The sequence below is a fragment of the Rhamphochromis sp. 'chilingali' genome, assembly GCF_963969265.1.
Source record: "Rhamphochromis sp. 'chilingali' genome assembly, chromosome: 2".
In the NCBI taxonomy this organism is placed as follows: domain Eukaryota; kingdom Metazoa; phylum Chordata; class Actinopteri; order Cichliformes; family Cichlidae; genus Rhamphochromis; species Rhamphochromis sp. 'chilingali'.
Genome location: NC_137930.1, coordinates 6,033,491 through 6,049,057, shown reverse-complemented (window position 1 = coordinate 6,049,057; position 15,567 = coordinate 6,033,491). Strand labels below are relative to the sequence as shown.

At 40.2% G+C, this 15,567-nt stretch overlaps 1 protein-coding gene across 1 annotated transcript in view; it reads left to right on the top strand.

The window, feature by feature from the left end:
- Nucleotides 1-15,567, top strand: part of ppfibp2b (PPFIA binding protein 2b) — a 95,079-nt gene that overhangs the window by 25,705 nt on the left and 53,807 nt on the right. The window contains 2 exon segments of the mRNA XM_080863460.1: nucleotides 6,388-6,492; nucleotides 10,896-11,104. Of these exon segments, the coding sequence (XP_080719586.1) occupies nucleotides 6,411-6,492; nucleotides 10,896-11,104 (291 nt within the window). The 5' untranslated portion in view covers nucleotides 6,388-6,410.

The following is a 15,567-nucleotide window of genomic DNA, read 5'->3' as shown; positions in this document are numbered from 1 at the left end:
AATTTTAATGAGTAAGCAGCACTAGAGCCCTAAAGTAGAATGAAAGAAGAAGCAAGCAGATGTTAAGAATTCCTACTGTGAGCTAATACCCATTGCATTGCTGTTCACTAACTACAGTAGGCTGTATGTGAAGTAGGCTCTGCACTTTCTTTCTCATCATGCTGGAAGTGGAAAATAAACTTCCTCCTGTTGTGTTTTTGTGTTTGAATCATACAGTCTGCATTATGGAGGGTGGATTTCATCATGAACACTGTGCCCCCTCTTTCCCAGCAGTGGTGGTATTGGCCTTTGACAGTTGGCAGAGTGATGGGGGATGACAGGAGCCCAGGGTTGGATCATGTAGTCTAGCATGTAATGACTATATAGGGAACTACTGAGTCAGATGCTGAGACCAAAAAAATGCTGCAAACACTTATTATTATATTAGGTAACTGTTGGTTACAGCTGGTTCTGCTGCCCCCTTGTGGCAGAAAATCAAGTACTGCAGCTTTAAGTGTCAGAAACTGCAGTTCCTCTAATAGCCACTTGAGTCTGGCTCCAAAAGGGAGTCATTCCCCATAGATTTTGTTTCGATGCCTGACTTTATATATGGAATTAACACATCTGCTGCCTACAAAACTGTGATTTCCATATATTTCATTTCCTCAGGCGAGTCAGAGACTGTGGTGGGACACGCATGTTGGGAACAAACCTGCATGATCTAAATTTTGCTTGTGCATTTTTTCTGTTCTCAAACATTTCAGCACACACATAGTTACTGAGGCCTTTTGAGATTTGCTGTAGTGGGGAAAAAGAAAGGTCGTGCCATTTAAATGGCCGTTTCCATTGTCAGGTAAAGTTTTCAGTGCCAGTTTAGAGGCACTAAAAACTAAAATACTCCCATGACAGTTTGGACCAGGTCTGATAAGATTTCATTTTCTGTTAACCTCATGTTTGAGTAACGGCTAGTCTGAGTTTTCTCTGCTGACTTTGCTTTTTTTGATTTCTCGCCAAAGACTGAAACATTCGGCCAACCAACACAGAGTTACACCATTAGATGTTTTTATTCTTTTGCTTCTTTGTTTGATGCTGGACTTCATCCTATTTTCCTCATAATTACTTTGTTTCGACATTTTCCTCTGTGCACTTTCTCTGTTTGCTTTTACTTTATTCTTGTAAGCAACACTTGATTTATTTGCTTGCTGTACTCTGGATATGTGGTTGAACACATGAACACACATAGACGTACTAATCTAGCTACCCTTTCTGTTTATCTTCACAGTCTTTACCTCCTGACTTTCATATGCAGTGTCTCTTTCATACAAGCTTTGGCAGTGTTGTTCAGTTGCACAGAGCATGAAGGTGACGAGGGGGGAGCGGGTGCGATGGCATATAACAGTAGACAAACTCCCTGGTTTTCAATGAAGTGAACGGAACAGAGGCAGACATGACACACTCGTGGATCAAATGCATGCTTTGTTTTGAAGCCCTCGTTGGCCGAGTCAACAATTTCAACACCTGAATCTCGTCCGGCGCCAGAAGATTCTGTTTTATTTCTTTGAAGGGTTTTTAAATCAAAGCACTTTGGATTTTTTTTTCAGTCTGAAATGGGAAGTGTTTGGTTCTCAAACCTGCAGCAAGCATATAGAGTCGCTTTGTGAGACAAATGTGCTTGGATTGCAGCGTGCTGGATTTGAGGATATTTAGATAGCAGTTTATCCCCACTTGCAGCAGGCTGCAGGGCAGTAGGTATTTCTAAATGGTGTGAATGCAAGAGGTGGCTATGCAGAGAGGTGCTGACCAGTCGTGCATTGTTGTTCGGAAGCTGTTCTGTCAACATGGAAACCTGGTGAAACTGGAGCAGTGGCTACAAAGCAAGTTTACCCACTTTTCCTTATCTTTCCCTGACATCAGAAATCAGGCTAGGCGGTCACAAGAAGGTGGTTATCAACTCTTCAGTATAACCCAGGATTTCCAAATCTAACTGTGAGCACATTCACAAAAGAGGCAGTATTGGCATCACATGACCAGCTGAGAGCACAGACAGGTCTACTTACAGCAGTATAGACTATAAAATTCAAAAAATACAAAGGAGTTAAGCATGTAATACATACTAAAAGCGACACAGTGTTCATCTTTCCATAAAGTTTTGTAAACTGAATAAAAGTGACATGCTTTCTTATGCCAAAAGAAAATGACCACTGACCGGATGTGTAAGAACCATAAACCTTCTCTCTGTCTGCACACAAAGGTCCAAAGCAGCTTCCAGGAATGTCAGCTCTGCTTTCTGTTTAGGCTTTGATTTTGTACATGTTCATCTCTTATCTTGAGCATAACTTAAGTGGAGCCTGTTAGTTCTGCACTATAAGTTAACATAACGAGATACCTCAGTAGGATGTGAGTCGCTGAAAACCCAGCGTTAACCCTCACTAAGTCCCAAATCCTGCATCATAGCACAGGCCCCTACTTGCTTAGAGGACAGGTTGTAATGGTCTGAGTAATGAGATGTGTTGGGCTCATCTTACTCATGAAACTGGTACTTGAATTAAGCTGTAAAAGTAGTTTTAAAAAAAATGTGTATTTTTAGCTGTAGACATGAAGTTTCGGATATGTCCCGTCAGCACATGAGGTTAGAGACCGGATTAAATTTGGCCGAGTATCCGCTTTCCTTTTGACTCAGGTGAGAGAGCTGTCAACACTGAGGAGGGTGTAGCTGTAAGAAACAGGTCACATTTATCTCCACGTTTGACAAACATGTTTTTCTGGAGTGCATCTGCGATCGTGGGAAAAGGCGTGTCTGTTTTCTCACATCCATGAATGAGCAAGCCTGTCATGTTCACACACACTACCTAATTGCTCTTTGATTGTTTGACTGTAACAGGCGACTGATGGGATATCAAACACCTTAAATAAGCTCTCCAGTATGTACTTTCTCTTTTTTAATAGCTTCTTTCTGCAAAGTAAGTTTGAAAATTGTCATCTTAGTTAAGGTGCTTTAAGAAAGCAGTGAAAAGATGATAAAAGTGAAAATATATTAATTTTCAGTTAGTGTGAAGCAGTTTCAGTGTGACACATCTCTTTAGCAAGAGCAATCTATCCACTCACACGCAAACTCAGAGGCTCTCACACGCATACACACACACACACACACACACACACACACACACACACACACACACACACGCACACACCCTGACCACTCAACCCTCTCACATAGAAACTTCTCTCCACAGTGGATCTTGTTCTTTACACTTTGTATAGTCAGCTCTGTGGAGATCAGTAATCTCTGTGTATCAGCACCTTTATATGCAGTCTCACTGTAAAACTGTGATTACCTTAGTTTCACACACTGTGGCCCTTTCAAGCTCACACACACACACACACACACACACACACACATACAGTGGACACAAAGGCGATGTTGTTCTGTCGAGGTCAACAATGCAGCTGGACAGAGACAGTGTGTCACAGTATCTGAATGGTGCTGTCACCCTCGGCCTGCACATGCTAATATGGAGTCATTTATAATGAACATAACACTGGGCATTATTTAAACACATGCTTCTTCATCTGTGCACACAAATGCACACTGTAGCTCTGTCCAGTTACCAAAAAGTAATGTTGGGGTAGTCATTTGTAAAAAAGCACGCAGGTTTAAACCATTTAAAAGTCAGTTTGTTCCCACAGAATGGCAAAATTATGGAAGCCCTTTTCTGCCGCTAAAAAAAAGTATCCATAACTTGAAATTTTGAGTTATTTTCTCAAATTTTGACTTATTATCTCAAAATTTTGAGAAAAGTAACTCGAAATTTCAAGTTAGCATTGCCAGTCAGTATCAATCTGCGGGAATTACGTCATTTCCGTGTTACCCGGAAGCCCTCAGCTACAAATGCTACAGCTAAGCTACCAGTATTACAGCCAGTCACGAATACACAAATTGCTGACTATTTTCAGCGTGGCTTCACAAATTATGAAATCCTTGTGTTATTAGCTGAATCGCATGGCGTTATTATCAGCAAACGTACTCTCGATTTTTGAATGCGCATTCCTCTGCGCCGTATCCTTCTGGATAACAAGAAAATGACGTCATTCATGTAGATTACCGATTGGCAGAGCTAACCCGAAATTTCGAGTTACTTTTCTCAAAATTTTGAGTAAATAAGTTAAAATTTCAAGGACGATAACTTGAAATTTCAAGTTATGGATACTTTTTTTTGTGGCAGAAACGGGCTTCCATATAAAATACTACAAGCACAGTTATATTTACTAATATGACTGTAATAAGTAATAAACACAAGGACCTTTGGATGTTCAGTCATCCTATTATGTTCTCTTAATTACAGTAGGTAAAGTCATTCATTAGTCTTTGTCTCTGCACCTACTCTACCCTGCTGTGTTATTATTATTGTTATATTTTAAATGCTTTCAAAGGCTCCATTAACCCCCGGAGTAGTAGCCGCCTGCAGCGTACTGCAAAGCTCCAGAGGCAGACAGCGGCCAGCTTTGCTGTTTCTTTCTTTCTTTCTTTTTTAACAATCGAAGACTGATTTTGTTCGTGTATTTCATATTTTATTTGACAGTCCTGACAGACAAACTCACACACACACACACACACACACACACACACACACACACACACACACACACACACACACACACACACACACACACACACACACACACACACACACACCCATCACATTACATCATGGGGAATCTTTGGGGAATTCTGATGCTGTCTTACAGAGTAATGACAGCATGTTACTGTAATTCCATTCAGTGTGTTTCATGTTGATTTTCATTGTCACTTGTCATGATGATGTGCCAGTTGGTGCTAATGCAGATGAGCATTAGTGTGCTGTGCAGGGGGGTTTATTCTCCCACGCGTCAGTAGATTACATCACCGTCCTTCCTCTTCGATTTGAACATGATGATGTCTGTTTGTTTGTAAGCTGGCATGACAGCGTGACAGCAGTGTGAGAGCCTTGAAGGAGAGATGACAGAAAAAGGATGAGTGCCAGGCAAAGAAGGGAGGACTGGGAGGGCTGAAAAGCAGGAAACAAGGATGTCAGGAGTCGGAGGGCAGCCGGAGGCGGTGATGATGGATGGAAAGCCATGGCTGTTCTTGTACGGTTGTTCCTAGTTACATGTATGCTGCCTCTGTGCACGTAGTGAGGATTTTTTAAAGAGAGTTTGTGGGTTATATCTGTGTCTGTAAAATAAAACAAAACACAAAACAATGACGTACGCTGTGTCAATGCAAAGACCTCAAAACTCAGCAAAAAGCCTGAGAGAGATTTTTAATCAAATTAAAAGAACATTTAAACATTTATCGTCATTTTTTTGGACCCTGGTGGTGACTGATGGTTAATGCAGCTTATTATTTTTATTAGTGCTTTATTTATCCAGGTAAAAAAATCTCATTGAGATTAAAAATCTTACTTCCAAGAGAGACCTGGCATCATGGCAACAAAAGTCACATACCACATAGGTATATAACTTTAGTCCAACGTAACTCTTTGTTGTCCTGTGAGTCACTGTTAGGGACAAAAATTGTTAACCTCAAAAAACCCATTGATGCAATTAAGCTTTTACTAGCGGTGCACCAATATATCGGCCTATTGTTGTTGTTGTTATTGGCCCTGTTGACCGATACTGGCAGAATTTATGGTTATTATTAGTAATATTAGAATCAGAATCCACCATCAATAATCTTCTTCTGCTTATCCGGGGCGGGGTTGTGGGGGCAGCAGCCTAAGCAGAGAAGCCCAGTTTATCCGGGGAAACACCAAGGCGTTCCCAAGCCATCCGAGAGATTATCAGAATACTTAATCCGTAAGGAAATTATGTGGTTACAGTTGCTCCAAGACAATAAGAACAGTTACAGACTGAACTAAATTAAGGAATTCAATATATTACAACATTATAAAATATAAGGAATAGCTCTAATATATACAACAGCTCAATTTTAAATATCCAGAATATTATATAGATTAAATATATATGATAGATCTTTTACTCTAAACTGTAAAACTTTGTTATTTTCATATTAGTTGCCAAATACTAAAATCCATCCATTTTCAACTGGTGAAATGTAAGAAAAATCATGGGAACAGCTATAACTACTTTCAAACAGACCAGTTTTTAAAAAAAATAAAGATTTGTTTTCTTAGCACAAAAAGAATCAGATTTAGTCTTCTTTTGTATCTCCATATGAATATGCATAACCTTTGGGTAAGTAAAACCCTCCCTGTCTCTAGGAGTGGTGCAGCACTGGTCTCTATGTTTTGGTTTGGGGAACCACTCGCTACTCCAGAAATCCACAAATATATATTTTTTTCTGTCAAAGTCTTGAGTACGTTGTACAGCAAGTTGCTACTTAACTTATTTTTTTTATTTCTTCTGTAGAACATCAGAACACCTGAGATCTGATGCTACCTGCCATCACCATGGAAACAGAGGCCAGTCACATGCTCGAGGCGGCACTGGAGCAGATGGACGACATCATTGCAGGTAAAGGCTAGAAAGCAACAGGTGTAAACTTTGAGTTAGTGTTTAGAGGTGAGTGGAAGTCTCAGCATGTCATGAACCAGTATCTGCACACAGGTTGGCTTCTCCAGCACCGTGTGCTACAAATAAGCATCATCTGGTCTGTATTAATGCTGTAACACTGCTCCGTACTGCTGTTGTAATTTGGGCAATTAGTGATTGTTACTGAGAACTAAAGTGGAAACTTTGTGCATCAGCCACAGCAACATAATAAAAAAAATATGTTTGCCGGCACCAGAAGCGTCCAGAACGTAAGTGGTATATTTGTTGCTACTCATAGACTGTATGTTAAAGATGGACTGAACCACTATGATGTCACGCACTCTGGTTCATTTTTACCATTCCGACGTAAAAGGCTGATGAGGTATTGCTGGGTGGGTGAGGTGGGCACCCAAGTTTGTGAAAGTGATAACTCGGGAATGAAGCAACGCAGGAGTTTTAAAATGATACCGTAGGCGTATCTGCTAAACATCTTGGATGAGTCTCAGTGACCTCGACCACAAGGTCAGAGGTCAAATTTTCTGAAAATCTCTGAAAATCTTAGAAATGCTGTAACTTAAGAACAATGCGATAAAGACTTTTTAAATTGATACGATAGGCGTGTCTACTAGGAGGCTGACAGGTAGCACTGTCCGTGGCCTGTATTTTAAAGCCTTGGCCTGAGCTTCTTGTTCATTGCTATCTGAAACCAGGAGTCAGCATGCTCATGCATTAGTGGCTTGTCAGGCAGAAAATAGGCCTGCTCTGAAGCATGCAATGCTTTATCCTCGTTCTGAACATTGATGGGGAACATAATTTACAAAGTGAAAAGTATTTTTGGAGTAGTTACTGAAGTCACATATCAAGGAAACCTGAGGGTGGTTTCCCCTTATCCGTCTATACAGCTGGAAGTCTGTGTTTTTGCAGCCAGAGTCGCTGCCCTTGTCTAATCCATCTGATTCATATACCTTCAGGCTTGTCGATTCATTTGTCAGTACTGGGTTTTCCCTGCACCCAAAATTGATCAGAACCCAGTAAGGAAGCAGACATGAGAGCTGAGTCATTTGTGGCAACTGTATCAATAAAATCTTGTCAATATCCATCCCCAGTCATAGGTGTATGTGTGACAATGCATTTGTATTTATTTTTTTACAGTAGAGCTGCAGGAAATGATTATGTACAATATTGATAAAGCTTCAACTTATGACAAGCAAACACATTGTCAAGCACATTATGTAACCTATAAGGTCAAAGGTCAAAAGGGCTACATGAGTGCAGATTGTTTACCATTCTTCATCCGTAAAATATAACTTACTAGAGCTAAAAATGATATAGTTCAGTGTTTGGGTTTGCTTTGAGTTCAGCTCATACCTTTTTTTTGTGATCCATAAGTTAAAATTTTGGCCTATTATCTTAAACTTTTGACTTGCTAACCCCAAATTTCAAGCTAATTTCTCAATTTTGAGTTATTTTCTCAAAAGGTTGAGTTAATAAGATAACATTTTGAGATATTAACCCCATGTAACAGTGTAAAATTTCTGAACACAGCAGGTTAATAAATGGCAGGCTTGCAATGGTGAGGCTGCCTCGTTTTCTGTGTTTGTACAGTATAACAAAGTTTGTTGCAGGCAGCTCAGCCTTGGACAGAAAAGATTAGACTGACAGTGGGGTAAATGTTTAATGTGATCGAGCAGCATGATGTGGGAAAACACATCAGTTCAGTCACAAGGTTAGGGAGAGAAGGACCGACGCGGAGGATTTCCTGTGAATCCGTCAGAATCAGAAATGTTTTGGTCACTAATGAAAGTAAAATTTTGGTAAATGGTAAACTATTAGTAGTTACTTTACTATCTCTTGTGGTGACTGATGAAACTGTTTTGATAGTGAGTTAATCATTTTTTGTAATTTTCTCATTTGCTGGATATCTGTGGAAACTTCAATCAATCAAGTAATTTTTAAAAATAACACTGTCAGTTATTCCCAGTTTTGTTAGTCGAGGCAGTTCATCAATTGAGAAAATAATCAGCAGATGAAATAAAATTGCAGTTGTATTCTCACAGTTGCCCTGCGACTTATTTTCACACAGACAAGTGGAGAAAAGAGGCTTTACTGCTATCATTGTTGTAATTGTTGTTACTATTTGCCATCAATGTGCTGATCTCACCCAGGCCTTTGAGCTTGCTGTTCCGGCTCTCACTGACCACAAATAGAAAGACATTAAAAATGCCATTAGCGATAGCATCAGCCAGTCGCTAACGAGGAAATTAGAGCCACTTATCAGGAATTTAGATATGTCGGTCATATTGCATTCCATGATCAAGACAGCTTTTTCTGTGCTTTTGGGGTCGAAAAGCTTCTTGCGGTAATACTTGTGAAAGCACTCTGCTGGTTAACGATTTTGGTGTTGGTGTTGTTTTTGATCTGTTTGCAGGCAGAGGAGCAGCTGCAAACCTTTATCACAGCTACCTTTTAATAAGTTGTCTATATGCTGCCAGTCCTGGGATGTAGATGTTATCAGACGCAGACGGGTCACAGAGTAAAGGCTGTTAATGGTGCAGAAATAAATTATTAGGACTACCTCTGAAATTAAAATGCTTTACAGTTGTAATCAGTTACATACACATTTACTAATACAAGGCCTTGACAGTGTACTAAGTAGCGGGCAACTTGAACTTGCCATTGCATCACAATTTGCATGCTTTGCTTACCTGACATTCAATTCAATTCAATTCAGTTTTATTTATATAGCGCCAAATCACAACAAAAGTCGCCTCAAGGCGCTTCATATATACAGAGAAAAACCCAACAATCATATGACCCCCTATGAGCAAGCACTTTGGCGACAGTGGGAAGGAAAAACTCCCTTTTAACAGGAAGAAACCTCCAACAGAACTCAATTTCGCGGCCCGCATAATGACGTGACGAAATATTTTTAAAAATTATTATTCAAAATAATTATTCAATATGAAGGCAATAGGTAGAGTGTAAGCATGTAAACATAATAATAACCACTGCACCCTGAAGTGAAGAGTGCCTGACGAGCCCAGCTGTAAGTAAGCTATTAAGACTCGACTGTACGCTGTGTTCGTGTTTTCCTCCGAAACAACAAGTTCTGTTGGAGCAGCCTTTCAATGCCTCTCTCTGTCCCTCGCTAGCAAAGTCGACCCAGGCGACAAAGTAAAGCTAGTTTTGGGTGACGAGCCCGACACGAACCCGACGTATTAGCCAGAGGTCCCTTTACTACGGTTCGGAGCCGCGGACCTGTTTTATATACGAGATCGCTGCAAAAAGTGCAGCCTTACCTAATGTCCACCTACTGTTACTCATTTTATATTAAGATTTAAACATCTAGTTGGTATTGGTATGGTGACTATCCTTCAGTAATAGTAATAAATCACACAGCAAAAGCATGATAATATATTAAGTAATCCAAAGTATTCAGAATGCGTTACTCTCATTGAGTAACGTAACGGAATACGTTACAAAATACATTTTGGGGCATGTATTCTGTAATCTGTAGTGGGATACATTTTGTAAGTAACCTTCTCAACACTGATTATAACAGCCATATCTCCAGGGTATAGTTATAAATGACAAAACAGAACAAATTATAGCCCAGAAGCACAACTTTAACAAAATAAAAGCAACAGGAGACACATTAAAAACACTGTCTCCAAAATAAAACAGGAATCGGCTACAAGTGAGACATGAGACCGTGGACAGGGCAACACAGGAAGCACAGGGAACAGACACAATGAAGGATATCAGATTAACTCAACACAGGAAGCTAAACCTTTCAAACTCTCTATAAAATCCAAAGACGATGACAAATAATAAAAAAAAACAACAACTTTTGTTTGATAAAGCTTTTGTTTTTCTCGTTTTTTTCCTTATAGTGCAGATAAAATAATTCACTTTAAGAATTCTCAGCATTTCAGCTGAAATGTCAGCGATGATCTTTCAGAAACATCGCACATTAGAAGCAGTTCTGACATAGATACCAGCTCAGTGGTGCTTGAGCATCCTAGATTTTCTCTCTGCTTATTTTATTTCAAATAAAGTAAGCCCACAGATGTGTAGCTTAAACTCAGCCTCTTCATGATAAATGGACGCAGGTTGTTTCTGTTGCGTGCTCTTTTGTTAATTTTGGGCTCTGTTTGCTGTCTGAAGCCTCTGCAATGTGTGGCTGTTGTTTTAGAGCCACGATTGCTTAAGTGCATCCAGATGTTTGTTAGCTTGGGCCATACAGTGCAGGGAAATGATCCAGGTGACACATGGACGGTTTGGAGGCCATGTATTAGAAAGATGTATGGCTCTGATTAAAGTTTGACTTCCTTAGTAATATTAATGTCCTCTAATCCTCTCCTCCTCCATCACTCACACACCAGGTTCAAAAGCAGCAGCGATGGAGTTCTCTAACAGCATGTATGACCTGGGTTCCCCCGTCAGTGCTGGACCGCTGCAGGTCCTTCAGTTAGCTGAGGACCTCAAACTTTCCTTGGAGCTTCGACCCAGCCAGGAGGAGCGAAACAGCCTCCGAGCACAGCTGCCTGCAGAGACCGCACAGGCTCTTGTAGACTGGCTGCAGAGTGGAGCTGTGAGTACACCGTGTGATTCATTTTGATGTTATCCGTCATTTCAGTGTTGATCGTCTTCTACAAGCAGTGTTTATGCACAAAATTGTGACATCAAATGGAAATGTGACTTTTCCTTTGTCTGTATTTGAGTTTGTATCAGAGGATTTCAGTGTGATGGATCGGCTTTGACTCTTTATGCCATTGTTTGCCCCGTGTTTAGTCTCTGCAGCTGAAAATGAGCATCATTCCAGACTGGAGAGTCTGCACAGCTCATTTTGTTATTCTCGCCTTCTAAGCGTGAGAATTCCTGTGTTCTTGTTCCTGTAAAGCATTTTTATATATTTGTTTCTTCTACTTGAATTTTCAGGCCCTTTATGTTTGTTAGTGCACGAACGAGGCTGAAAGGCATTTTACATGCACCAAGTCTCGATGCAGCCTTTCCACTTATTAGTGCGGTTATTTAACAGTCTTGGATGTGTATACAGATTCTTCCATGAAAAATCAACAACTGACTGTTTTTTTAATAGACTGATAAAAATGTTCATGCCTTTATTAAATACTTGTTAAATATTTAATGTGCAAAGAAACCATATTCTGTGGGGGTTTCAGCGTTGACTCACATGTTTGTGGTGATTTCTTCTGATGTTTGCAGGGGAAACCTGAGCCTAACAAAGGCATGAACTTATTAGTACGTCTTTGTGTACATGTTCAATATCTCAGGTTTTCTGACATACTCGAATTACATCTCACACTTAGAAACTCAAGTCATTTTAGCAAGATGACAAGCAAGCAAACACTCCCTTGCTTTCGTGCTGAGGTAACAATTATTGTGTAGCACATACTCGATATTTAATTTACTTGCAATGATTTAAAGTGCTGGACATTTTCTCCCAAATTATTATCAGCTAGTTGAAAAGTCAGCTCGACAACTGGATTACAGTTCAGTCTGAAGTATGACCGGGTCAAATACCTGTGAGCTTAATGCATTTGATATTATTTTCTGTATGAAATTAAATTAGGCTGTGGCTATGTGATGGCAAAATGACTTCTGACTTGTTGTCGCTTAAAATCCCACAGCCAGGGCTGACAGAGCCACAGTCTTAAAGCTGACGTTAGTTCATAAATTGGACACGGTATTTGTTAAATTAATTTTTATTTGTGTACAGAAACTCCAGTTAAGCGCTGAACAGTGGTCTTAATGTTTCTGATATAACATTTTCATTATGTTATATTCTATTTTTCTTAAGCATATAGTGATGTGAGTTTTTTAACCTTTCCTGACAATCCTGGTGACTTATTTCCTCTTCAGGAGAATCAGGGGAAAAAAAATCAGACTAATAACTCATCAAAAACGCAGGAAAGAGTCAAAATTAAACGCAGGTCAATGGACAAGGTTCACAGATGTCTGTACAAATACTGCATGCAATGCTGCTTACATGGAATTTTGCATAATTCATTGCATTCACACATTGTCAGACTCGCAGTGCTAGCTCCAGCAGCCTTCTTTTCTTGCAGGTTAACTTTTTCACTCGTGCAGAATGCGGTTGCACACTTGATACAGACTACATACAGCAGGGAGGAATCACTCATGTTTGTACAGATGACTCTCCACCTGGAGTGCTACCATCTACCGGCTTTGGTTAGTGGCAGGTGGTTGTTTAACATCATAGATCCAACAGCTAACTGGTGCTGTTCATTAATAAATTAGGAGCTGTTGGTTACATTCACCCACGTTCTGAAAGGGGGACCCTGAATGTGTGTACTACAGCTGTTGTGATATTTCAGGCTGGATGTAGCGATGAACAGACAGACTGCCATCCGTAGAGCTGGAGCGCTATCAAAGCTGAAAACACACTATTACACGCTTTGTGAGATCTGTTTCGTCTCTCTCAGTAAACCGGGAGTTCATTGAGCTGTTCATTTTAAATTTGCAGTGAGACTCTCGCCATCCTAAGAGATTACACAGATGGGTTAGAAATTTGCACTGTATGCTGAGTGTACATGTCTCTGTGGAGACAAGTTATGTTTACTTGCACTCAGAGCAGGGTAGACTGGCTGGAGATGCAAAAGTAATAGCAGCCGATTTTTTGTTTGTTTTTTTTTTAGAGGAGGATAGCATCTGAAAAATGAAATCAGACATGCAAAATGTTAACAAAAAGAACCAGATGTTTTGTTTTTTGTTGAAGCCTCTCTTACAGGGTGAATATTTATTTTTGTAGCAAGTAGATCGGAATGCATAAGTAAAGAAAAGCTGGATTCATCTGTTCGGTCAGCAGTGATTAGTGCAGGAGTGCTGGTTCAGGATCACAAACAGACTGCTTTCATTAGTGCTTTTTGAAAGTCATTCAGATTCAATCCAAATCCAACACATGTTTCTTTAATCTGCATATTGTGCGGAGGGTGCTGTAGCATATGCTAGTAAAGACGAGGCTGCCTGCGTCTCAGAACTAACGGAAACAAGATGTTCAGCTTTGAAGTTGAGTATGATCATATTCAGTGATTTGACAGTGAGGGAACTCACATGCAAGTATTGCATTATCTAGTGTTTTCACAGCATGGGGACAGTTGCCTTGGGGTCAGAGGGGTCAGCCAAAAGGTCAGGAGAGGAGGAAGAGGAGAGGAATTTGGCTGCTGTGCTACAGAATAGTTATTCTCTGCTGCACAAGCTCAGCATGTCTCTGTGAGGATGAGCTCAGGGCTCATTTGGTCTCTGTCCCAGTCCGACACCACGTTTCATCTATTCCTGCTTTCTTTCTTGCTCGCTTCTTTTCCTTTTTTGGTTTCCTGCTTGTTGTCGTGCTTTTCCTACAAAGTCATACTTGAGCTAATTTGGCATTGACAGCTAGACATATACAGTGTGCCAAAGACAGGACGATACAGCTAAAGTTACCCTCCCGATGTCTGACTATAGCTTTGATACATCATCTGAAGTTTGGTTATATATCAGTGAAACATGTTATCAGGGTGTGTTTTGCTCCACATATATTAATGAAAGCGTTCCTTTTCTTCTTTACTGTTTACACTAAAATACGTTTCACATCATGGGTTACCTCTCAGCATGTTTCATCTTTATTAACCCTTTCATGGATTTCATCAAAAGGAGGAAATAAGCGGAGAGATTTAGGACAAGTTCCATTAGGTTCTCCTCAGAGACATCATTACATCTCCATTATTATCAACTTCCTGTGCAGCTTTCCCTCCCTCACACCCTGTCTCTGTCCTGTGTGGCCTCTCAGCCTGTCCAATATCTCTGTTTATTGTTTACTCTTTGCTATTTTACCCCCTCTCCCTCTTACTTTTCCTTCATCCATTCTTTTCCCCTGTAAAGCTACTGTTCTTGCTCACTGATACTTTGCATTTATGGACACATTCCATTTAGTTTTTAATGCAAGCTTGTTTGTAAATGAGGTAGTTTCTATTTAGGCACTCAAATGTCTGTCGAGAGGATTGGATTGCTCAGGGCTGCTGCTGTAAGGTAGGTCTAACTGCTCCAATACATTATAGCAAATGTGGTACGGTTTGATGTTTGAAACCTTGCAGCTCAGGCGGATCTTTTGGTATTTTGTGAAAAATGTAGTTTTTTGACTTTCCTGCTTTTGTCATTTATGTGAGGTTTTTTTCTTCTTCTCTTGCCGAGTTTTGTCCTGCAGCAGTGCAAAGTTTTACCCACAGTTATTGAGATGGAAAGTAGATCTTGGAAAGCAGCGTTTTGAACTCCTACTTTGTTTCAACAGCAGATGTCTCACATGTTGCACTCAATCACTGGCCAAGCCTCCCTCCACCCCTCTTGCCTTCTTTGTTTCTTCCTCTCTTTGATTCACTGCTGCTTTCCTCCACAGTGCTGTCCCACTTTTCAGTCCAAGTTCAGTGTGATGTGCACAGTGTTGTACGTGACACTTTTGTCTTTATTAATATGTTATTTTAATTCATGCGGCTCAGCAGCACGAGGTGGGTGTTTTACAATAAGGTGCTGTTTTTGGTCACCATTTAAAATCTAACACTGTCTGGAGGCTGTTAATCATCTTCAGTGCCAAAGGCTTTTTCCCAATGCATTAATGCAATATCACTCCAGTTCCCTGCTTCTTCTTTTTAAGCATTTTATTTAAAATGAATACTCAAAGAGGTCAAGGTAGAAGAATTACTTGTTCTTTCTGTTCCTCTCCCTTTGTGAGTTTAAAATTTTAAGCAAAAGCCAAAACTGTATTTGATCCAGACTACACCGTTCTCCCTTCCAAGTGTTTTCATCCCTTTGAGTCTCCGGACCACTGCTTTTAAAAAAAAAAAGGTCTGTGGAAATGTATTTCTCCTCATCCACATCATCCACTGGAGTCCCTTTGGTGGTTACTACACCCAGTTTCACAAGTTAAACTGCAGATGCTCATGAAGAAGTACACACAAGGTGACTTTAAGTTAAAAGCACTGTGTCAGCGCTGAAAGCTGTAGAGGAGACAGGAAAATGACTTTGAGGAAAGGAGAAGAAGCA